At 44.7% G+C, this 25,214-nt stretch overlaps 3 protein-coding genes across 12 annotated transcripts in view; 1 reads left to right on the top strand and 2 right to left on the bottom strand.

The window, feature by feature from the left end:
- On the top strand, positions 1-13,002 carry IKBKB (inhibitor of nuclear factor kappa B kinase subunit beta). Of its 3 annotated transcripts, none has more exons than XM_074563621.1 (21): positions 1-168; positions 260-354; positions 1,076-1,193; positions 1,931-2,000; positions 3,386-3,474; positions 3,957-4,046; positions 4,415-4,539; positions 4,876-4,983; positions 5,300-5,429; positions 5,885-6,079; positions 6,323-6,437; positions 6,820-6,943; positions 7,193-7,344; positions 7,456-7,517; positions 7,868-7,977; positions 8,222-8,271; positions 8,805-8,904; positions 9,103-9,250; positions 9,462-9,589; positions 10,324-10,414; positions 10,975-13,002. In XM_074563621.1, exons 1-21 carry the CDS (start codon positions 64-66, stop codon positions 11,041-11,043), a joined length of 2,274 nt encoding a protein of 757 aa, XP_074419722.1. In that variant the 5' UTR covers positions 1-63; the 3' UTR covers positions 11,044-13,002. The 3 variants fall into 3 exon arrangements, with proteins under 3 accessions (XP_074419722.1, XP_074419721.1, XP_074419720.1); XM_074563619.1 differs by having other exon boundaries at positions 4-168; positions 3,804-4,046; XM_074563620.1 differs by having other exon boundaries at positions 7,193-7,517.
- Positions 11,795-24,592, bottom strand: VDAC3 (voltage dependent anion channel 3). 8 transcript variants are annotated; one of them, XM_074563627.1, is made up of 10 exons: positions 24,469-24,545; positions 22,170-22,281; positions 21,125-21,196; positions 19,965-20,014; positions 16,654-16,806; positions 15,679-15,731; positions 14,097-14,324; positions 13,733-13,883; positions 12,528-12,585; positions 11,795-12,291 (listed from the first exon to the last, which is right to left on the bottom strand). In XM_074563627.1, the coding sequence occupies exons 2-10, from the start codon at positions 22,201-22,203 to the stop codon at positions 12,200-12,202; spliced, it is 891 nt and encodes a 296-aa protein (XP_074419728.1). In that variant the 5' UTR covers positions 22,204-22,281; positions 24,469-24,545; the 3' UTR covers positions 11,795-12,199. The 8 variants fall into 8 exon arrangements, with proteins under 8 accessions (XP_074419728.1, XP_074419729.1, XP_074419731.1 ...); XM_074563628.1 differs by lacking the exon at positions 24,469-24,545 and adding an exon at positions 23,975-24,301; XM_074563630.1 differs by lacking the exon at positions 24,469-24,545 and adding an exon at positions 24,196-24,257.
- POLB (DNA polymerase beta) overlaps positions 21,157-25,214 on the bottom strand; it is a 17,053-nt gene continuing 12,995 nt past the window's right edge. The window contains exon 15 of the mRNA XM_074563625.1: positions 21,157-21,196. The gene's annotated coding sequence lies outside the window, so the exon portion shown is untranslated. The remainder of the gene's footprint in view (positions 21,197-25,214) is intronic.

Here is a 25,214-nt window from a genome sequence, read left to right on the forward strand (position 1 = left end):
GGAGCCGGAAGCGTCGGCGGAGGCGGCCGGGGCCCTGTAGAGCCGGAGCGCGGCGGCCCCGCCATGAGCCGGCCGCCGGCCCTGCAGGCGCAGACCTGCGGCCCCTGGGAGATGAAGGAGCGCCTCGGCACGGGCGGCTTCGGCAACGTCATTCGCTGGCACAACAAGGTAGGCGGCGGCCGGCCCCCCCACCTTCCCTCCCGCCCCGGCGCGGCCCGGCCGGGGCCCGCGCTGAGCCCGGCCCGTGCTGTGTCCGCAGGAGACCGGCGAGCAGGTAGCCATCAAGCAGTGCCGGCAGGAGCTGAGCCCGCGCAACCGCGACCGCTGGGCGTTGGAGATCCAGATCATGAAGCGGTAAGGGGGGCGGCGGCCGGCCCTGGCTCCGGCGCTGCCGGCCGGGCTGCGAGGAGCCGGGGCCGCCGGGGCGGGGCGGGGCGGGGTCGCGTCAGCGGGCGCGGCATCGAGCGCGGGTCTAACGGCTGCGCTGTGGTAAATGGCGGGAGAGGCTGCGGGCGCCCGGCCCGCTGCGAGGGCAGGTGCGCGGTAAGCGCACGCTGAGGAAGAGCTGGCATTGTGTTTGGTCAGTCTCGGGTCTCAGGCCTCCTTCGGCACTTGTGCCACTGCCTTCTGCGTTGGAACCGTGCTGCGGCGTCGCTGCCCTTCTGCCCAGCCTCGCCCAGCCTCATGGCTGTGCTGGGTCATCCTCTGGGGCGTTGGGTTGGTTTTATAGGATGCAGTGGTCTGATTGCGGTTTGGGCCTTTTCTGGAGGGTGACAACAGACTTTGTCACACCTTGGCAAGGCACGGTCCTGTAGCGCCTGGGCAGGTCTTGTCCATGTGCACTGAGGGAATGCACTGACTGCATGTGAAACGCAAGGAGTCGGGATGACATTAGGTCCATGAAGGATGGATGAATTGCAGACCTTTAGAGTTTCTAAAAGGACCGATGTCCTTGTAGGACTTTGCGTGTTGACCGTGAGCAGGTGAAACTGCATAGCTGTTGCAGAACAATTGTCTTTCAGGTGTCACTCTGGTCACGCTCATCATGTGTACTTGCCTCATTTCCACTCCTCAGGCTGAACCATCCCAATGTGGTAGCTGCCCGTGACGTCCCCGAAGGGATGCAGAAGCTTGCACCAAATGACTTACCATTGCTGGCCATGGAGTACTGCCAAGGTGGAGACCTCCGCAAGGTGAGGTCCCTAGGATGGTGACCAAGGGCTGGATCAGCTTCTCAGCTGATCCTAGGGTTTCTAGTGAAGTTTCCCTGTAAAACCTGTGTTTTCACATCCTGATGCTTCTTAATTCTTGTCATGGCACCAAAAGGTTTTGGTGGGTTGGTCCTTGATATTATGTTCAGCTTTTGAAGACTTAAATGCTTTATGAAGTTTTTCATGTTTGTTTGGCTGCAAGTGACTCTGTGAGGAGTTTGCACATAGAGGATGAGGGCATGTGTAAGGGATGTGCAACAGGATGTGAGTATGGCTACGACCATTGTAGGGCATGGTACGTCTGTGGGCTATACCCTTCCTGAGAGTGGTTAACTCCTATCTGTCATAGGAAAAAATAACACGTTAATTCTAATCTTACTGTTTTTCTAACCTTTGCTGTAATCTGCCCATAGATAAAACCCAGAGCTTAGAGTTGAGATTTGAGCTGATACGGCCAGGCACAGGGGAAATGACTATGCAGGATGGAGCACGTAGAAGGAAGAGAACGGGGATGACACTGACTTCTTTCACCCACTCTTTTCTCTTCCCGTGCGGTTAGACCAAGGCCCAAAGCTGTAATTGCTCCTACCAGAGGTCACAATCACGTAGAATTTTGTGCTTCTAGAAATTGCATTGCTGTTACTGGAACTTCTTGTATCTGTGAGAGTTTGTGGGACTGTGAGCCTCGCTCAGGATACAAGAGGGATATTTTCTTGCAGTACTTGAATCAGCTGGAGAATTGCTGTGGTTTGCGGGAAGAAGCTATCCTCATCTTGTTATCTGATATTGGTAAGTGGTAGCAGTACCTTCAGTTGTCTGGACTATGGAAGCCCTTTCAGTGCCAAATCCACTCAAAGGATACGCAGCAGTGACCTTAATGACTCCATCTTAAACTGACCTTTGCAGAGTATGCTTGTTTCCTGTCTTGCTGTGACCGCCCTCCCTGCTATGGCGATCAGGTCTTGGAAATTCTTGAAGTTTGTGGGAGATAACTTCTTGTCACAAGTACTCAGCCAACTAGGAAAGATGCCCCCCTAGACTTGCTATTTTGTGAATAGAGAAGGAGTTGTGGTGGTGGGTGGCTGTCTTGGCCACGGTGATTGTGCAACGGTTGAGTTTAAAATTTTCAGTGTAATAAGAAAAAAGGACAGCAGAGTTGCTACCCTGGAATTCAAGACAGCAAACTTCGAGCTATTTAGTGGAGTACCCTGGGAATCTGCTTTTTAGAGTTTAGGAGTCCGTCAGTGCTGGTCAGTTTTTAAGAACCACCTTTTAGAAGCATAGGAGCAGGCAATTCCAGTGTGTTGTAAGTCAAGCGAGCGGGACCGAAGACCAGCTTGGCTGAACAGGGAACTCCTTGTGGAACTCAAGAGGAAAAAGAAATTGTATGATCTCTGGAAACAAGGTCAGTCTTCGCAGGAAGATTATAAATTCATAAATGGTTCATAGTGGTTCATAAATGCAGGGAGAAGACATGAAGGGCCAAAGCTCAGTTAGGGTTGAAACTGGCCAGTGTTGTGTCAGACAACAAGAAAGTCTTTTTAGAGTCCGTTAATAGCAAAAGGAGGTCTAAAGAAAACATTGGATTGATACTTGTTGGAGAAGGTCACCCGAATAATTGGGGACAAAGAAAAAGTGGAGGCATTCAGTGCTTTTTTTTTTTTTTTTTTTTCCTCAGTCTTTAATAATACTGATAGACCTTGGGCTCCCTGGTGCCCTGAGTCAGAGGACCACAAGTGCGGGAACAGTGACATTCCATTTGTGGACGCTGAAATTGTAAGGGACCAGCTGTATCAGCTGAGTATTCACAAGTCCATGGGGCCTGACGGGATTCACCCCAGAGTACTGAAGGAGCTGGTGGATGTTATGGCAGGACCCCTCTTGATCATCTACCAAAGGTCTTGTAAGTCTAGGAAGGTCCCTGCTGACTGGAAGCTAGTAACCGTTATTCCGATTTACGGGAAGGGTGTGAGGGAAGACCTAGAGAGCAAACTCTGTTAGTGTCCAGAAGTGCTGATGCTGACTTTTCCTCTTGCACTTGGTGTTTTGTTGTATGTTTGATTGTAAGGGATTTGACCCAAAAGCCATGTTTATACTAGGTAGAAATGAATCCTTACTAAGTTCATGCTAGGTACTGTTAGTTCCACTCTTACAAGTAGCTTTTTCTGTCTCAGCTTCTGCTCTCAGGTACCTTCATGAGAACAGGATCATCCACAGAGACTTGAAACCAGAGAACATTGTGCTGCAGCAAGGAGAGCAAAGGGTAAGCAGGAACCAGATGTCTTTGCCTGCCCAGACTAGTAAGTGTAAGAGGAACATGCATGTGCTTCATGCAGTTACAGTGGTCCCTCTGCAAGAGCACTCAACACAGGATAACAGCTAGCTCAGATCCATGTGTCAGATGAACAGTATTCTGTGTGCTGCTGAGATGAAAGGTTGTATTAGTCTTCTGATAACACCCGACGTTTTGACTTTCAACTATTAAGGAAATAATCAGACTGTACCATTTGACCAACGATCTGAATTAGCAGTAATGTCTCCAGCTCTGTGTGTATCAAACCAATAACAACTTTACATACTTTGTGGTTTTAGGAATCTACAGGAGCCTCCCATTTCCACTTCCACCTCTTTGTTGACACCTTTCCTGCCTACCTTCGAAGAGCTGAACCTTTTCTTTCTCTGCTGTATGGTGTGCTTTTAACAGGACTTCTCTCCAGTGTTCTTATTCTCTGTTGTGTGTTTCAGTTAATACACAAAATCATTGACCTTGGTTATGCTAAGGAGTTGGATCAAGGTAGCCTCTGCACGTCCTTTGTTGGGACTCTACAGTACTTGGTAAGGAAGGAATTCAGCTAGAAGAGCAGCTACCGCTTTGCAGTCGGGATAGGGTTGACTGCTATCAGGCTTTGGGCTGGGAAGAAGTACTTGTCCTATTACGGGGTGCGTTTGGGATGCTGCAGCTAGCAAAGGTGGCTTTTTTGCTGACACTGGTTTTTCACAGTGTCTGCTAGCTCTGTCTGTTATAAATAAGGAGAGCAGGAGTGACAATAACCTCTGCTGTTCACTCGGAGAGGATCTCAAAGCTCGTGAGAGGCAGAGCATTCAGCACCATCTTTGATCTGTTGTAGAAACGTTAGTGAGCTCTTACGGGATAGAGCAAAGAGATGGGTGGCGTTGTCTCATGTGTGTGTAAACTGTCTCAGGCTCCAGAGCTGCTGGAACAGCAGAAGTATACGGTGACAGTGGATTACTGGAGCTTTGGCACACTGGCCTTTGAGTGCATTACAGGCTTTCGACCATTCCTACCCAACTGGCAGCCAGTGCAATGGTGAGTGAGCTGGGGTCAGGTGATAAGAAGAGCGCGTACAATGCCACTGTCCTGTTTACATGAAGAAGTGTGGGCCCTTGATTCTTAGGGTAGTATCCCTACGTTCCTTGCCCTTCTGGAGGCTGACTCCCTTTACAGGAGTTTGACCTAGCTGAGCAAGTTCAGCATTCCTGATACTTGCTCTTTGGGATCAGGACTGACTCCTGCAGGGCAGGTAGCCAAAACCAAAGTGGCATCTGTATTAAATACCTCAAGAGTAGCTTTAAGAGCCTACTAACAGGCAGGCTGGGAAAGGCAGGTGATTATTTCATCATTGTACTTGCTTGAATTCATTAGGCATACAAAAGTGCGACAGAAGAGTGAGCTGGATATTGTTGTTTCAGAAGACTTATCTGGAGAAGTCAAATTTTCTAGCAGTTTACCCTGCCCGAACAATCTAAACAGGTGAGGACTAGAAATCTGTTATGCCACACTGGGATAAACTGTTTCTTCTGCAAAAGGACCAGGTTTATATTATATACCTTACTACATTAATCTGTGAATAAATTGAGCGCATGACACAAGGAATGCTTGTGTCCCTTATCAGACTTGTGTAGTTGTGAGTCACTGTTTCTGCCTTCTAAACACTGCATTTGTGATCGGGGCCGGGGGGAGGAATGGGGTGGGGAAGCTGTTTGTCAGTCCTCTTGCAGGGACCAGGCCGTATGGTGACTGCAAATGCACTTTTACCTCTTCTGATCTCCTTGTTTTGTTCCTTCAGTGTTTTGGCTGGGAGACTGGAGAAATGGCTGCAACTCATGTTAATGTGGCATCCACGGCAGAGGGGTACAGATCCTACATATGGACCCAATGGGTGTTTCAAAGCTTTGGATGACATTTTGAACTTGAAGGTGAGCAGTGGGTCTGTATTACCCTGAAAAGTTTTCCAGAGAGCAGTTGTCTGTAGCCCATGAGAGAAGAGGCTTGAATAATAGACCTAGGAGGAGCAGTACAGGATCTCACTTAGCTGCCTTCTGATGGTTTGTGATAGGTGCTTTCCTCGTGCTTATTTGAGGTCAAATACTCCCTGAGCTTGTTGGGAGTAGCAAATAGCTTCCGTATGTGCTTGGTTCCATATTCTGGTATTCTGTGTCTGAAGCTGTTTAGTTGCCATGTGGCCTCACTTCCAGTTGATGGAGGACAAGGACTTCGGCATAATGTTATGAAGTAGCTGTGAAGTGACTTTTTGAGCCCTGCGAGTGCTTTGAACAGTTTATCAGTGGCCAGTGTCTCAGTTCTGGTATCTCTGCTTGAACATGACCAATGTATCTTTATCCCTTCTCATGTCATACTACTCTTCTTGTAGCTGCTTCATGTTTTGAACATGGTTACGGGAACTGTGCACACCTACCCTGTGACGGAGGAGGACACTCTGCAGACGGTGAAGGCCAGGATCCAGTCAGATACAGGAATCCCAGAACAGGACCAGGAGCTACTGCAGGAAGCTGGACTTGCATTGTTTTCTCAGAAGTTGGCCACTAAACATATAGCTGACAGCAAGGTGAGTCTGGATACTCCCTTCCTTGCTGTTGAGTGAATCGGCAGGCACTGCTCTAGCTTAGCACTCCCTGCTGTTCTGGCAGGCTTTTGTCATAGTAACCACACAGACCTAACAGCCCTTGCAGAACAGACACCCTCTTGCCTTTGGCGTTCAGTCTTTGGCTGAGGAGGAATATTCTGTTTATGGTGTTACTGAGGCTTGCTTTTTCTGAGAGAACCTAGTTGGGTCTTTTGTCTTCTGCAGGTGAATGATACCGCAGCTGCAGACACAGACCTCCTCTTCCTCTTCGATAACCAGAAAGTGTCCTATGAGGCTCAGGTTGCCTTGCGTCCTCATCCAGAAAGTGTTGACTGCATCCGTAAGGACTTTCTCTAGCGTGAATGTGAGAGGTTGTCCGTGTTGAGAGGGCTGCCTGTGTTCTGTATCATGTGCAAGGAGTAGAGAGCGCTTTGGCGTATTGGGGCTGAAGGAGCAGTAGAACAGACTGGCATAGCATTCTTTCAATTTGTCAAAATAACTGAGGAAAGGAAGTGTTTGATTTTGATATATTGGGGAAGCTGCGTAGGGGTTAGCCAACTATAAGCTTTGCGAGAGGTAACATGCCTCTGAAAGGAGTGATGTTTTGATCTGGTTTGTCATGTGATAACACTATTTATAGGCTTCATTCTGATACGTATGTTTCCCTCCCTCCCTTCCTCCCCCACCCCCCCCACCCCCACCCCCCCCACCTCTTTTTCCAGTTCAGGATCCAAAGAAGAATCTCCACTTTTTCCAGCTGCGGAAAGTGTGGGGTCAGATCTGGCACACAATCCGGATGCTGAAAGAGGACTGTAACCGGCTTCAGCAGGGGCAGCGAGCAGCCATGTACGGTGGCAGTTTCTCTAGAACACTTATTTCTGCCTTTGCTAAGGGAAAGAACAGGAATGGGACCCTGTTGGAATGGGAAACCCTTGAGTGGAGCTGTTAGCAATTAATGAAAAGCTGAGTGCTCTGTCCTCTGACACAACTGCTTTTGTGCTCATTGCTACACTCTGAAGTACCCACTTTTGATATAAGTGGAAGTCTGCGTTTTTAGTTTGTGAGAGTAACAGGACCTTTTTCTTGTCCGTGCAGGATGAATCTATTGCGTTACAATAGTACCCTCTCAAAGATGAAGAATTCTATGGCTTCCCTTTCCCAGCAGCTGAAAGCAAAGCTGGACTTCTTTAAAACAAGTATCCAAATTGATCTGGAGAAGTATAAAGAGCAGATTGAATTTGGAATTAGTGAGTATAGCATCTGGCAAACAGAGGTCTTTTTATGCCTCTTATTCCCACAAAGTATCTACCTTTTCTTGTATGAACCTGAGAAAAGCAATCGTTCTTTCATTCCTGTAGCTTCTGAGAAGCTGCTGTTTGCCTGGAAAGAGATGGAGCAAGCTGTGGAACTTTGTGGGCGGGTATGTTTCTAAACCTAACTGCTTATCCTAAAGAAAAACAGGCTTGTTCTTTTCCTTTTTTTTTTTTTTCTTTTTTTCCTGCATTGTCCTACCTTAAATAGAAGCTTCTTGCGTCTAGGCTGATTCCAGATGTCACATTGCCTTGGTTTGGGTGGCACCATTTTTGTCCATTGCCAGTACTTCATGAAGCTTACTGTGTTCGTAAGGCTTAGGGGAAAAAGGGACATCTTTGGGAATGCGAGAGGAGATTTTGCAGTGGTTGCTCTTGGATGTCCTGCTGTCCCAATCCTGGAGGCAGGATAGCTGAAACGAGGATGTGGAACATAGGTTATGTTCTGCCCTGTTTTCAGGAGGATGATGTGGATCAGCTAGTGAAGAGGATGATGGCCCTGCAGACAGACATTGTGGACCTGCAGAGAAGCCCACTAGGTCGTAAACAAGGAGGAACACTGGAGGATTTGTGAGTTGAACTACCATGAACTTCAGATGCAGGAGCTTATTCACTGCAGGACAATGAAAGTGCTATCTCTTCAGCACAAATTATGGAGACTGGGAGGACTTTGACATTGAGAGACAGTTTTTGACTCCTTACCTGTCACTAGTCTGAAATGGCAGATTGGTATATAAAAGACGAGTTCTTGAACTACTTGTTTGTAATTTAGGTTCTAGAGCAGTCCTTTATGTTCTGTGCCTTTGTCTTCTAGGGAAGAACAAGCTAGAGAGCTGTATCGGAGATTGAGAGAGAAGCCAAGAGGTAAAAGACTTAGCTCGGGCTTGCTTTGTGTGGATAGTAACTTTGGAGATGCAATAAGGAGCACTGAGAAAACTTTCCCTGCATTCTAGGCCTGCCCATACTCCTCTAGCTGCACGTGGTCTCTACTGGACTTGCCTTTTTTTGGAGGGGGGAGTCAGTTTTAAACTAGGCCAGCCTTGCTTTCTTGGCGCCTTCTGAGCTCTTCTTGAAACTCCTCTGGAGCTTTTCTCAGTAAGCCGTTGCTGCAAGCATATGCTGCTGCTTCTGTGTAGGAAGGATGAAAGACGTAGCTGTTCCTTTGCGCAGCTCTTCAGCCCCAAGGCATTATACCCATCCTGACAACTCTGATTTCCAATTCTCATCATTTTGAAGAAGGTGGCTAAAATCCAGTGCAGTTCATCCCATGCAGACTTGCATGCCCTGAACTCGGGATGTTTCAGGATTGAAGCAGCAGTGGAAACAAGCCACTAGGAATCCTCTCACTCTGTCGTATAATTCTACCTTTCTGTGTAATATTCTGACTCTCATTCCAGATCAGAGGACAAGCGGTGACAGCCAAGAAATAGTACGGCTGCTCCTACAGGCAATCCAGACCTTTGAAAAAAAAGTCCGAGTCATTTATGCTCAGCTCAGGTGAGCCTTGTAGAATCAGCTTTTATTGGAGGGTTGAGAGAAAGCATTTTCTTTTTCAGTAAGAGGTTTTGTCCTAGAGATTTAAAAACCAGCACGTACAGCTAATGAGATCTCTGTGTGTTATAGGAAATAAGAAGCTTCAGAAATGCTCCCCTACTGCAGTTGCACATGTGTGATCTGATTATTTTTTTTTAATAGTAAAACCGTAGTTTGCAAGCAGAAGGCACTGGAATTGTTCCCCAGAGTGGAGAAAGTGATGAATCTGATGAATGAAGATGAGGAAACAGTTGTTAGGCTCCAGGAGAAACGACAGAAAGAACTGTGGAACTTGCTGAAAATTGCTTGTGTAAGTAAAATAAAAACTTCAGTTTAACCTGAAAGTACAGTTTGTAGCACAGGTTACTGAAATAATTAATAGTAAATTTAATATGTCCTATGGTTCTTTTCTCTGTTATTTTTGAATTGGTATTAAAGCCAAGTTTCAGGCTGTCTCATACTCTTGGCTGCTGGAAATTAGTGGAAATAACTGCAGTCTGAATCTTCTGTGTTTTCTTCAGAGTAAAGTACGCGGTCCTGTTACTGGCAGCCCAGAGAGCATGAACACATCACGTCTTGGTAACCCTGGTCAGCTGCTGCTGCAGGTCCCTTCTGGAACCTACAATTTATCAGAATCTGTCAGGAAAAGGTGAGGCAAAGCCTGGAGTTCTGTAGCTGCTAATGCTAGCACTACAAAGCTGTGGCTCCTGCTTTGTGAAATAATGACACACAGGCTGTCTCACATTTTACGCTTTGTGTTCAGCTTCCGTTATCAGTCTTCTCTACCTAATAGCTGGCCTTCCTGGGGGGTTGTGAATCTTCCTTATGAAAAACAGGGAATAATGTACAGCTTCACTTCCCCCTGCCTCGATAGGTGGGGGGGTTGATTTATCTGGAATGGCTGGCTCACTTGAAGTAAGTTGCCAACTGGAATTGTTGGAGCATTGTCATGTGAGGTGATAGCAGCTGAGCTATATCATAAAGGAGAGACTCCTATAACCAAGCACATGTAGTTTGGTCTTGCTTAAATGAACTGGGTCACCAGTTGAAATAAAAGACCTTGTTTTTTTTATTTGTATGTTGCTTAATCCTTTAGTTTATAGGCTGTTTTACAACTTTTTCTCCATCAACAGTGACTCCACATATTAGGAACCCAGCTCCAACTTGGAACATGCTTCCTTTCCCCTGTCCCATTAAATCTGGGGATGCCACTGACTTTCCCAGTCGCAATATGAATTACCAGCTTATGAGCTGACTGGTAAAGGTTAATATTCTTCAGTGCTCGGCAGTATTCCTGCCAGAAATATTTCTTAAAGGTAGAGGCAGCATCTCTTTAAACAAAACTGCCGTGGAAGATAATTGTGTAATAATTGTCCCTTTCAGTGAGGAGCTATTGCTGGAATCCCAGAAACTCTGTAGCCAACTGGAAGATGTGATGCATGACACAATGAAGGATCAGGAGCAGAGCTTCATGGTAACGTATTTTATATTCTTCTATAAATGGACTGGGGAAGCTCATGGCTTCAAACTTCTGCATGTGTAATATGGCTAATAAAAATCTGCATGTTACTCTTTCGGAGAAGGAGAGTAGGAGTTAGGGGAGATAGAAAGCCACCGTTCCCCAACTTGAACTGCTGACCGACATATTCCCTGCTTGCTGAGACCAGGAGCTGTGTGCTGGGGACTTAAGTTGTGCTGAGCAATAAATGATGGGGGGGAAGGTGCTTGGCTGTTGTACAAAAATACTGTAAAATTGCACTTTAAAAATTGGGACGGTTTTGTGGTGGCAATACAGTGGTGGGCAGGGATGCTTATTTAATGAAACAGACTATTGAAAAGAAAGTTAAATATTAGAGAAAATAAGTAGCTTAAGGGTTTCTTTTACTGCAGTTGCATGGTTCATCACAAAACCACATTGACCAACTTGTTCACAGTAAAATTTTAAAATCTTTTAAATCCCTTCCCCTTTATTCTGGACAAATCACAACTGTAAGCTCTTGTCGAACTTTGTATTTCTAACTGTTTATTCTTTAGGCTCTAGATTGGAGCTGGCTGCAGCTTCAGGTAGAAGAAACAAACAGTCCAGAACAAACCCAGATGTAAAATCACTTCAGTTGCCTCTGAAGACATGCTACTTCAGGAAGCAAACTGTGAAGAGCTGCTGCCTCTGAGAAGGGAATTTCAAGTGCCTCCTTCAACTGTCACTTACTGCTTATGTGACACATGTGGCCTAGCTCTTAGTATCCACCTCTCAAACACTTTTTTTCACAAAGATACAGGGAACTGCCTGTTCTAACTGCTTGGGAAAAGTTCTTAATTGTGCCTTAAGACAGCAGATATTCTTATCCTCTGTCCTGATGTATCGTCCCTTAGGCATCACATGTGGTTGTTTTGCTGCCTTTTAGGCTTTCTAATGGACAATGCGTGCAATCAGCTTGCACAGTCACTGGTAGATGTCACCTTCCTAATACACTTGAACTGTGAACTTAGCTTCTTAAATTTGCTGATTTGCACTTTTTTCCTTAAGTGTAACAGTGGTACTTACCTAATACTTGTTTCCTATATGTGAACGAGATTATCTAAAAACCATGTATTTGGTCTGCTCTTTTTGATATCCTCAATAACACTTTAATGTAGCTGCTTTTACCGTACAGGTCTCTGAAACATGAGAGGTGTAAGGATATGATCCTAGAGACGCCAGAGAAGAAAATCTTCAGTGTGCACATATAGTTTAGCAAAGCATTTGCAGATTATCTATTAACCATGCTTATAGTTTAAAAAAAAAACAACCAGAAAACACTGCTGCATGGAACATAGCTTTTCTGAACCTCGCTGAGAGACAAGACACACCAAATCACGTTCCAACTGTGACCAGTTTATTTCATTCTGATGTAAACCCAAGTTTTCACTACAGCAGAGACCACCTTTTGTAACAGGTTGTGAAGTATAGGACATGCAGGATGCAATACAATAATGGTGGGGAGAGGTGGGGTTTTCATCTGTTTTTAGGAACAGAATAAAATACAGGAGACTGAAGTGAAATGTGGCACAAACATCACAGCTTCCATGCATGCCTTCAAGTATCTTCCTTTGATGTGCTGGCACTCTCTGCACTTCAATGTTGGGTTAAAATGATTCTTTGGAAGAGTAGAAAGTTCACACTTCTTGAAATTTCAGAGTAATATTAAGGCCGAAACACACTGGGTACATTTTTCCTTCATCTTCCAGAGCACCACCTGTTGTTCTACTTAAAGCTGCATTAAGCTTCCAGCTCAAATCCCAGCCCAACTTTGTGACCTCCAGCACTGAAATTCTTGCCGTCGATCAAGCCCGAGAGGGTCAGCTTTACACCTAGGAAAGAAGTAATGAGACCCGTCACGCACTGATATGCCTGGACAATGCCCTCCCTCAAGTACTTGAGCTTCACTGATGTGTCTTAGTTGCTATAGGAACTTCTGTACGTACACATCCTTCTGTGAGTCTATGTAAGCTTTCTAGCTCATTTGTTTATCTGTTCTGTTCTAGAGATGGCAGTAAAATAACCCACAGAGCAGTACTATTTGCTGCTACCAGTTGGACTTACATACCTGGTCGGAGGGCATGAGTGTAACCAATTCCAATCAAGCTGGCATTATTCACTTTAGCCTACAGCAAAACAAGAAACCACACCATTTATACACTGTGTATAAGTATTCAGCCAGAACTGTCTTAGCGCCCTGAGAAGGTGATTTATGCAGTAACTCCTCCAGCTACTTGTGGACTAACCTCTAGCAGAGGCATATTCCAATCTTGCTTTTCTCCTCAAGAGTTTCCAGTTTAAGCTGTAGCGGGCTTAAGTAACAGTTCCAATCTTTCCCTCAAATTATGACCATTATGCCCGCATAAAATGCCACCCTGGCCTTCACTGTCCCCAGCAATGTCTCTTTATATCCTTTAAAAGGCTAGTTACTACAGTCCCTTAGTAGCCAATGAAGTCTGTCTTGTTCACAGACCCCTGTTCACAAATTGCTTAGTAGTGATTTTTTTTAAAGTGAGCAATAAATATTTGAATATGCATACTCATTTTTGCATTAGTAAGTTTTGAGCTGTTTACAATAGTATTTCCCATCTTAATTTTGGCTGAATTGTCTTGGAACTAATTCTTGTTTTAAGGCATAACAAATGTTTGCTGCTTCAGTTCTTAGTGTTAGAACGTACACATAATTAGTCTTATTCACTGTCACTTCCCTGTGGACATGTTTTGTCTCCTGAACCCCTCTCTCTCTTTTTCTCTCTATTAACTCAATAGTGATACTTAAACTATTTTGGTTTTTTTGGCTCTAACGTTTCTGCAAGAATTTGAAAGCATCGGAAACAACACTTATCCGAGGACCTCAGCTGACTTTCAAGTGTTAACCGATTGTTAGGAGAAGCATGTAAGCTCAGTTGAACTTCCATCCTTTTACTACAGTACAGTTTTACATTCTGCATTAGATAAGAATTACAGAATTAAAAGGACACTGCATCCTCTCATTACGTTTTGAAAACACATCTTGCTTAGTCTCCAAGCACACTACTCAAGAGTAGCAACTACTTCACCATGGACAAAAGAGTGCTTTAGATTTTTTTTTGTCTTTTTTTCATTGTTTCACAAATAGGATCTGAGTCCCAATTTAAATTTGAACCACAACGGAAGCCACAGTTTGCCATGTGCCATACTTTCTCAGTAACTATTTAAAGCAACTACTTCATGCCACAGATTTTCAGTATTTAAGGGAGCTTGAAATACTTGTCCTGGTAACAAAATTCTTACCACAATGGAAGTCTTCTCATCCAGTTGGTACTTGGCAGCAATACCAAAACGCGTGTTGTTACTGCCAGCGGTCCATGCAAGATTCACTGATGTCTCAACCTTATTGTTAACCTTCTGATAAATAGACCCACCAAACTCGGTGCCATCATTCCTGTTTGTAATAGATGCAAGCGTGTCAGAAGACAGCCAAGAGTTGGAAAGTTGCCCCCATTTTAGTTGTACTGAACATGAAAACACCAAATACAAATTATTTCGAAACAAGTCAGCATGCCCTTCCACCGACCTGCCTTTCACCTAACTCCATTAATGCTAACTATTCATTTAGTCCTCTGATAATGTTTTTCTAGGCTCAGATAATACTTACACATTAGTATGCAGCTGAAAGTCTCCTGCCTTATATCCCAAGGCAAAGTTATTTTGCGAAAGCTTAGACTTGGCTGTATCAAAAGCCATCTGGTAGCCAGCAAGCCAGCCTTCGTAGCCCAACACTGCCCAGCCATAGATGGTTGGTCCAGAGAGATCAATGTCTACGTTGCAGCCTAGATTTACATATTCTCTTTTGTAGGAGGTCTTCAACTTTCCACTCTTCTTCCTGCAGAGAGAAACGTGCCATTTTATCCCTGGTAGTATACAAGTATGTCTGTCCCTTAAAGCCAGTTAATTAAATGACTGTAATGCCTACTCAACAGCTGCTGAAAGGGCATGGGATAAGGGTAATAGGGGTATTATGCGTATTTACGCGATGCCACTTTTTCCTCCACCTTCTGAAACTGCTTAAAATCCTCAAGAAGCAAAAAAAGACAAAAGCATTTCTGCTTAACGCTCTAAAAACCAGCAGGTTTCAAATTTTGTTCTCCGCAAGCGAGTGCACTGTGTTACGGCATCATCAGTTTCTTTCAGGAGCATTCATGACATCCTGCACCGACAGCTGGCCTTTCTGTCCCTCAGTGACTTTTTGTCTGCTCGGTTTTCTACACTGTTCCTTCACATGCAGTGCGTACTTTCCTTCCTTCTTCACTGCTGGATGCCAGCCTCCGCTATTGAAAACAAACTTCCTCATCCTCCAGACATCATCCATGTTGTCAGTTTTTTTCTGTCCCTCTGGAGGAGCCTCTTCCTCTCTCTCCAATGTGTCTTTGTGCTCATTTTGCGATCAGTTCACACTTAATGTAACTGAGACAAAGTTTTATCACTTCCTTAATCCTCTTCCCAACCTCCTTTCTCTCCTGCTGAAGACACAGCAGAACACCATGCTGCCTGTCTCTCAAACCCAGGCCTGGGGTCTCATTTTTGACTTAGCTTCTAATTCCTTACATCCAAGCAGCATTTCAAACTCTCATTTTTCCAACAGGCTCTCCCCACCAATAAACAAATACCGGGAATTATTTACAAAGCAGTCGCAAGCTTTGTGCATTATCCAGACATAAGCACCCCTCCTTTTCTCTGCTGCCTACCAAAAATAATTACATGATAATCGAGAAAGACAAAAAAGTGCTATTCCACTGCCTATCATAATACCTCCTCATTCAGTTGTCCACAGACATCTGCCCAAAAGCATCAGGAAAAAAAATAATTCTGCTTTCTGCAGAAAAATAATTCTGCCTTTTGGACTGAGTTGACAGCAGTAGGACTACCAACAGCATCACAAAGATGGTACAACTTAAGTAGTCCACGTTCAGACCTAGCTGTTTAAGAGGAGAGTTCCAAAAATATAGTATCTACTGCAAAACAACAAATTTCCCAATGGCCAAAAAGCTGAAGCATCATTTTTAGCAGACCTCATCCTTCTGAGCCATTATCCATTGCCTTCAAAATACTCCACGGTGCCTGCAGCATATTCTACAGTAAATTTTGAGCATTTACACAATGACCAGAATAAGCATTTCTAATTAAAAGTTATGGGAATTTCAAGCACCCCTTAGATAAAAGTAACAGAAAATATTTACCCTGTGTTTGGTACAAATGTAGTGTCAAGAGCCACCTTCAATCCTTCAGCCAACTGCAAAGAAAAACAGAGACATCTGCTCAGAACTCCACTGAAGGGTGATCTGTTACGTTCCACTACCATAGCTCTACTTCTGTCTAAAGAGAAGACAGAACACGACCATTGTGTCTCCCACGTTTTACAGTGAAATATGAAGATGCGATGAGGGATTAAAATTTGGACTTTTTCTCCCCACAATGAGGCCCTATAACAGCACACGCTTTGTAGATACGTTATTACAGGAAGATTTCAAATCTAGTGTTGACCAGAAAAACTGAGAAACTGTGTTAAAGAAAGAAAACTGTTCAGTTCATGTTTATTTATTCCCTATAGTTCCAATAATCCATATGGTAGCTCAAGAATCTCAGAATCTCCAGGTCTTCTTTTAAGACACAGCAGTACTTCACAGGCCAAACCATGTACCTGCCCCAGCCTTCCCATCCTTGTTTTGAGCTGGACAGTATCTTCCATTTTAAAGCACAGGTAAAAGTGCAAAACAGTAACCACAGAAGTTGATGGCCATACATGGCAGAGGGCACCACAGAACTTTTACTACCTTTGCCACCATCACCCTACGCTTCAAGCATTAAAGCTGATAAAGCGTTTACTTACATAGAGCTATTACTTTGAAAAAGAACTGTGTGTTTTGAGAGTGCTGTATGCTAGTAACCCTTTGTGTAAGCAGCGCCAGGCTGCAAACACTAGTCTTTCTCTTCAACCTTACAAAATATATTCAATCGCAAGGCAGCCAAACTTAAGTCCTTATGTATGAGAGGAAAACTACGAGACCCCTCTTTTGTTTTCCCTGCATGACTGCAGCAGTGACAACTGTACATAGCTAGAGTGCATCTTTAAACAAAACCTCCTATTTGGAATGGATAAGGAAGCATCGTGAATTTCGGGGTGGGGCATTTTCAGAGTATCTTCTTCCTCTTACCTGATCCTCCATGGAAACCTCTGTTCCCAATGTGTTGTCTGTGTTCCATTTCTGGGTGAATGTAAGTCCATAGTCTTTGATCTTATATTTGGTCTCTAGACTGCCTGAAGCCTTGCCCGTGTCTGTGTTGGAAGAGCCAGTTGCAGTGAATTCCTGCCAAGAGCATAATACAAGTTTCAGCACTCTGATATTTAATTACATTCGTTTCTTCCACTTGTCAAGTGCCAGCACTCACGCTTGCTACGCTTAGGCCTTTTAAAAGAACTCTCAAAATCCTCCTCCTCTTCCCTATACCCACCAAAAATAATTAGTTTTGCATCATAAAACGCTACTCCTTTTGGCATCTCTGTTCTGGATATTTTTTTTATTGATGCGTGCTGATAAGAGCCCTAGAACTTGCTCAGGTTGGAAAAAGCATTATTACACAAAGGCCTGACATCTTCATTCACTTTTCATCTGCATTCTGATTTGATTACCTGCTCCCCCCCTCTAATTTTTACTGCACTTTCTTCCTACCTTAACCACCAACCTCCCCCACACCAAACCCCCTTTTTCTGCTGCCTTTTTTCCACTCCAAATTGCCAATTGTTATTTCAGCATTCCACAACTCGCTCTGTACCATCACATGGATCCATATCCAGATACAAGAAGATACCCACGTGGAATACAAAGCTGCTTGTATCCTTGGATTTTTCCTCACAATCTCCTCTAATTCCCTTTATCATCTTACATCTTATCATTAAATCATCTTATCATTTATTATTATTATTAATATTAATTATTATTATTAACGATCATCTTATCATTAAACAGCACCCATTAGAGTCCGTCTGGAAATCCACTCTCCCTTAAGAAAAGCAATACTACATCCAACTTATGCTGCTGGATGAATAGGGAAAAAAAAGGTGATTTTTCCTCTCACTTCTCTAAACATCTTATGTGTTACTTCCTCTTCGTTCTTTTTTTTCTTTTTCCGCCTTTCAGCAGAGAAAATGTCTTCTGGCGAATGACGTTCTTTTGCCCTTCACAGTATCAGAAAGTAACCTGACGCCAGTGGCACCCTGACATCTCTCCAGTGCTAATGCATTACTGTAACCGCACAGCGGTTTTGTAACAATCTAGCCAGCTAGCAAATATAGGTGATGCAGATCAGGATGCGTTAGACTACCCTTTTAAGACATAATCGCTACACACTGCTCTAGTGTCTCTTCCACAACTTCAGTGTAAAGACATCTCAAACCTGCATGAGAATTCAGATGCAACTTTCTTCTGATCTTAGGGCAGGTAACTGATTAAAACGGCTCGATTCGTTTCTCAGACCAAAGAGAGGAAAGATTATAAAACACTTTTCTTACACCCAAAGGAAAAAAGCCCCGTGCTGTTGTATGATCAGAAGCTGAAGGATTTTGCCAGGTGTCAGAAACGGATCTGCTTCTGGAAGCAGAAGGCACAGAGCCAGCATCTGCTGCCATCAGTCTTTAACCGTCTAAACTAGAGATGTCTCATCAAACCACCTCATGTCGAAGCATTTCTTGAATTTTTTGTAACTGAAAATCAAACCCATTCTGGCTCCATGTCGCGCTCCAGTCCGAATCCGCAGCTTCTCATTGACCTAGCTGGTGGTGGCTGGCCATCTTCGGGAATGCCATGCACTTATTAGGCCAAACCACTTGCAATCTGTGAGACAGTTATAACCAACAGACACTACCATTGTTGTTTGCTAAGTCCCCAGGAAAGACACACAAAACATTTCTGTATTATAACAGTCAGAGGCACTATCAGTACCCAAGTCCGAATCAGATCTCACACTTTGTTTCTAACCTCGTCTCCATCGCCAAAACCCCATTTTGTTGCAGCAGAATGCTCACTAGAAACACCAACAAGCACAAAACCTAAAGCAACAGACAACTGTAGCAATACCATACTTATCTGGTTTTCCCTCCTGCTGTTTTTACGGTGTTCTTATTGTGGATTGTTGGACAAAGATTGCAAATGGCTTTACATACACGGATCATACAGCAGATTACGAGCTATGGACACAGTCAAACTTCATGACGTGGGTGATAACATGACTAAAACCCACGGAACAGTTTATGAACGACAGTATGCACCACAGAAAACCTCATTAGACAAATACATAAGAACCAACATGCCAAGACAGTCACTATTCTTACCAGCTGAATAAACATCCAACGCAAAAGGTGCATGGAAAAGGAAAAGCCCATTTTAGAACTTAATACAGTTGTTCGTGTTCCGTCACATTCAGAAGACAGCATAATTAACCATTAGCATATTATCCGAGTATCAAAACTTACAGTCAGGAAAACTATGCATATCATGAGATGTCAATAACTGGTAGCAGTCATAGTATATAGAGACCACATAGTTCTTCGTGCCTACACATTCCGGGTGCACGCTGTGAGTAATCCATCAAAAGCTCCACTGAGACAGAATACAGCAATACAAAAGGAATTGCTTACACCATTTGCGTGATAAGATTGCAAAAGAAGGGGGGAGCTAAGGCAAATATGGTTATGAAGTAGGCTGAAAAGCAGCACAGATTATCAACCATAACAGCATCAAGCGGTAGCACACACAGAACTGAGACTCAGTGTAAGAATAAGCTTATCTAGTAAACAACATATGCCTGTGGTTAAAGACCACAATCATGAAATCCATTCCCGGTTTTGCCAGCCCCCCTGTGAAATCACGAGGAAGCTCCACTTCTCCATCATTAAAGTGGGGATCGTAGCATTTTCTAGTTATCTGAAGTGCTCAAGCTTAATTAACGTCCATAAAATGCTCTCAAATTCTACACAGAGGGTACTGCAGGAGGACTATTTAGTTTTAATTAAGTCTTGCATTATAAGCATGGTGGAGATGAGTGAAATTGAAGTTAAGTTAAACCGTGGCTCTTATTTGCCCCTTGGCCTTTTGGATAAAAAGTCAGTCTGGACTCAAAATTCTATAAAAACCAACAACAGCAGAGAAACTCAATTGCATTCATAAGCAGAAATGAGAGCTATTTAGGGTGAAGAAATTCTTTTATGTTTGGGATGTGGCCGTGGGAACGGGGAAGAAAGCCACATGTCCACAAGAAAATGTGTGAAAATTCTTGCACACCTCAGGAAAAGAAGTACCATGGTGTCGGTTCCATGCGTCATTATAGAAATACCTCAGTCAGCTACAGGTTTTAAAATGAGAACTGAAAGAGACACGCAACACCTGCTAGCAAGTTACTACCACCAACCACTTCAGGAATTTGAACTTCCACTGCAATGCTGGTGATGTTGGAAGCCCACAATACTTACCACCCCACTGGACGACTTGGTCTTCAACTCTAACTTAACCATTCCAAATCCTGGAAACAGAAGAGTACATAGAGCAAGGCTTATTTCCGACACTACCAGTACAGCAGGTAGGTTAAACTGACTTGAAACCTGTTTTCATATTTCAACAGTTGTTGATCTTGCTGAGGAATGTCTGAAGGAATTTTGCCAATTCAAAGTGGGCGGCCTCATAATTTACAGTCATTACAGTCACTCACCATCAAGTATCTCCCCCTTCTGCAACTACCTGCAGCCTGGGACCAATCCACACAGTTACCATTTCTTCTAATTTACTCAATTTACTTTTACATTTCTGATTGCAGGGCAGGAATTTTTCTTCTCCCAGAAAAATATCTTTCAACTTACTTCAACCAGTGCCGTATACAGAGATACTATTGCTTTCTTCCTTTTTGTCGTGGTTTGGGCAGGGAAATACCTGGCCCTTGCACAGAGTAGAAAGGCCTGAAACACAACTGACCCTAAAGCAGGGAACCCGAGTTGAATTTTAGCAAAGCCTGAACTCCAGGGTGTCAGAGACCAGACGACAGTAGTGCTTTTTAATTTTATGTAGCATATGGATTTGGGATATAAATGCAATCTTTATCGCACACTCACAAAACCAAATAAAAAACATCAACGCTTTTAGTACTGCTCCAGGAAAAGGGACAAATGTCAGAATTTCTCCATTTAAATTATTTGAAGAGGAATACAAATGTTGTGAAATTATTTCTGCTATAGCTATGACAATAGGCCACTCTGATTAACATAAAGATCATTCTACCTCAGGAACCGGTTTGTTGCCACATATGGTCTCCTCTGTCAACCTAAGTGACTTTGACTGATTTAATGCCTCTAAATACAAAAATTGCAAGGTAAAAAATGCAGCATTCTTCAGAGACTGTTCTGGAGTGCATCGTAAGGTCAAACTCATAACTTTCCCCTTTAACTCTTCAACTATTGCAGTATTTTCACGATACGTGTCTGAAGTTCAAATTCAAAAGGGGCTAGATGCCCTGGGCCTGTGCTGAATTCCTACCACAAGGTATTTAGGGGATCTCTGGGGTACTAATACTTTTATTGACATTCTCAAGATGCCTAAGAAAAAATATGAAAGGTTATCAAACCATCGTTGCATTACTTACCATATCCCTTGTTGAATACATCCCTGGCAGACTTTCCCAAGTCACTGTACGAGGGTGGGACAGCCATTGGATCTGAAACGTATCAGAAGCTGTAAGAATCTTTGGTTTAAAAGCATAAAATCTAAACTACATCTAAACCATTTATAAATATCTACGACTAGTACCCTCTGTGTTCTTCACCAATACAGAACTGCAAGACCTTTGAAGAACGGTCATCAAAGTCATCCTTGCATCATCATTGCTTTGTCAGAAACAAACAAACTTCAATTCAAAGAAGTAACGAAAGATGATCCGTTATCTGGCATCACTAAACCCCAGGAACAGCATTACATTCAACTACAGGTAACTGTTCAACTACTTTGGAGGACAAAAATCAAAAGGACGGCCATGTAATATTACAGCTCGCATGAAATATTTAGTGTGAGTTACCACAGTTTGGGGATTTTGCATCAGAAAATCCACATTAAAAGAAGCAGGAAAACTCTTCCCCAGTGGAAAACTAGTCTTCCTCTTCTAGAATAAGTTTGCATAAATGTAAAGGCACACCTGCTCCGGAAAAGAAAAGCTATCAAAAATGATGCTTTTGTTTGATGTTAAGGGTAACCCTTTGCCATTTAATCCTTCCTACAGCCGATGCATTTGTTGATATTCTTCTCTGCAACACCTGACACCAGAAACCCTGCTCCCCAATTTGTTACTTAGACCATACTGAAAGACTAATCTAAAAAGTAATAATGCAGGCAAAACATGTAAAAATCCCTAAAGTCATCACTTCTCTTCCACCATTTTAGTTGCTTACTGATGTACTCGGTCCCTTTGTCACAAATGCAACAGTCTCTGTATTAAGCAATTACGTCCTGTTTTCAGATTGGTAGACATCCCCTAAAATGAAGCACTCAAGTAATTTACATCCCATAGCAGGGAAACGCTCTACATTCAGTGACTTAATAACTAACCTGCATTATGTATCTATCAATACAGGGACTCCATGATCCTTACGGGTCCCGTCCAACTTGAGATATTCTACAATTCTATGAATATATACCTGTGGGTTTAGAGGATCTAAAAAGGCAGGACATGACTTCAGGTTCCTTATCTGAAGATTAGTACATAAAACAGGTACTTCTCAGAATTACTATGTAAAATGGCCTTTTTACCTGTCAAACACGGAGGGGAAAATTACAATAAGTGAATCATTAAATTGACAGAAGAGATACAGAATGTGCACTTTTATGACAGCATAGTTTAAATTATTACAATAGTTTTAGCAACACAGCTATGGAACAGAGCACATCTTTCTTTTAAAACCTTGTTTTTTCACACAAATCACTGAATTCAGAAGTTTCAACTCACTTTAAATTTGGGGCTCGGTTTTTTTTGGTTTTGCTTGGGGTTGTTTCTTGGTTGGTGGGTTGGGTTTGGTTTTTTTTTTTTTTTTTTTTAATAGGTTTGTCAAAATAGTTCAACTTACTGAATTCAAAAGCTTAGTAACAACTTTTGGAGCAAGGCTGATGCTTAGGCATTTTAACATGGTGATACTCTAAATACGCAGTAACTATCTAACATGGTCTTGAACCTCAAACTTTTCCCCCCCCCCCCAGCAAAAACCAGTATGAAAGATAACTCCCTGCATAAGAATTCACACAACACACAAGCAGATTTTTTTAAAAAAATGCTCTTTAGTCACAGATGGCTTTCAGGGCACTGTCCAGCTGTTGAAAACATGACAGGAGCACTCCATTATCATATGGACTTGTGGCTGGCCTCCAAACCACATAACCTATTCTCAGTGAGAAGTTTGACAATGACTGGCGGTGAGCCACAACGTGTTTTGGGAGTTGAGACTGTCCTATCCAGAGTTTAGAAGACATCAGTCTACTCTAACTTTCAAATTATGTGGAGATGTTACATGGAACAAAAGCAGGATTCCGAAAACATGCCACAGCCCAACCTCTTCCATGCTTTGTCTGCTGCCTCGCAGATCTTTCTGCCTCCCTGCACACAAGGCTTTAGAAAGACAAATAACAACAGAGTTGACCACCAAGCTGTCCTGAGGCTCTCCTCATCAGCTCCACTGGACACGCTTCAAGTAACGGAAGGCTTTACCACCCTGTTCAGCACCTTCTCAACCTAAATATCACCCTTTTTTGGCTGACCCTGTTCTGTTTATACCTCATTGTCACAAGGCTGTTGGCCGAGACATCTTGAATATTGTGAACCTGTTTGCTCTCCCAACACGCCTCTTCTCTTTACACTCTACAGCTGTATTTTCTGTACTCTACGTGTTTTAATGTATATGTTAAATATTATGCAAGTATTTAAACGCTATTTAAAAAGAAAAAAAGAAGAAAATTCCTCAGGCTAGCTCATTCTTTGCTAATAACAAGCAGCTCTACTTGCAAGCCAGAATTGTTGAGAAGAACCGAGCCCACAGTCCCACAGCTATTAATACTAAGTTTGAATTGGTCTCCAACCAGCTGCGACAACAGCAGCCAACAAAACGCAATGTAAAGTGGGAAAAGAAACACTAAGCCAGAGATCTAGAACTAAGCCACAGCACTCATTTTAAGCACCTTGTTTTTAAACAAAGCCTCCTTAATCTTGTGCTTTGATTTTCCCTCCTACAGCAATTAAATGAGCACAACAATGAAGAAAATATATCAAGGAACAGGCTGGGGGCAACTGTACAGCAGACAGCGAGCCAAGGTCTGCGTGCAGACTGCCAGAAGGTAACACCGGACTGGAAACGTCAAAGGAGAAATAAACACGGCAATACTCGGCCGCCCTACGGAATATAAACTGGGGGAAAACACGAAAAGGAAAAAAAAAAGCAAAGCACAAAAATCGTACAGAAGAAAGAAACCCGCGAAGACCCTCGCTGCAGACGCCCGCTCCGCTCCCACCGAGGCCCGGGCCCGTGTCACGTTCCTCCTCCCCGCCCCCTCCGCCGCCGTTACGGACGCGCGTTACGCAACGGGTAACGGAGCGCGGCCCCGCCGGACCCCCCCGCCCCGCCGCCGCCTCTCCCCAGCCAAACGGCGGCGCCGCGGGAGCGCTCGGTCGCTGCTGACCCCAGCCGCGCGCGTTCGTGCTTCCCGGCCGAGGAACGGGAGCGCTGCCAAGACCGCCCCCCCGCCCGCCCTCGCAGGGCGAGAGCCGGCCCGTGCCCTCAGCAGCCCGCGGCCGCGTCACCGGGCCCGAGGACGCGGAAGCACAGGCCAGAGCGAGCGCCCGGCAACCCCTCGGGGCTCCGGCGCGGTCCCTCCCGGAGAGCGCCACGGGCCCCGGCGGGGGCAGCCGCCCCGCCCGGCCCGGCCCCGCCGCAGCCCGGGCCCCGCCGCTACCTGCCGGCCGCGCTGCCTGCGGGTAGAGGTCTCGGCGCCCCCCAGCCCGCATGCGCCGCGCCGCGCCCCCGCCGCGCATGCGCACCGGCACGCCTGCCGCCGCGCCGGCCCCGCCTCAGGGTCGCGGCCCGGACGCCGTACACGCCCGGGGGAGGGCTCCTCAGCGCCCGGCCCCCCGCCGCTGAAGCGGCCGCGCCGATTCTGGTCCCGGCGGCCCACGGGAAGTTGTAACGCCCGCTCGAGGTGCGCGAGGGGGAGAGCGGTCAGCAGGCCCGCCCTAACGGCCTCCCCGTGCTCGGCCCGCGGCGGCTACGGCTCCTCCCAAACCCCGCGGGCACCGTAACAACGCCAGCCCGGTCTCGAACTACCGCTCGGACACAGCCCTCGGCCGGCGCCGCTATCGCCCCGAGACCGAGGAAGGACAGGCAGGCCCAGCTTTGCCGTAAGGCCCAGCTTTGCCGTAAACCCTGACAGAAGGGCGAAGCCACTATCGCTGACAAACCCCAAACGCTGGTCTGTGTATGCACAAACAATAGTACTGTACGTGCCCGGTTACACAGAGTCCCTATGATATGCACAAGGTTTGCAGCCATTGTCTTCCGTGATTACCAGATATCTTGCAGTCCAGTTCTGCAGGAGGAGGAAGGAAAGAACTGTAAGTAACTCAAAGCATCCCAAACAAGGGCCAGTTAACTGGGGGACATGGTATATTTACTTAGTTCAAGGAAAAAAAACAAGCTCCCTGA

The sequence above is a fragment of the Larus michahellis genome, chromosome 20, assembly GCF_964199755.1.
Source record: "Larus michahellis chromosome 20, bLarMic1.1, whole genome shotgun sequence".
Taxonomy (NCBI): domain Eukaryota; kingdom Metazoa; phylum Chordata; class Aves; order Charadriiformes; family Laridae; genus Larus; species Larus michahellis.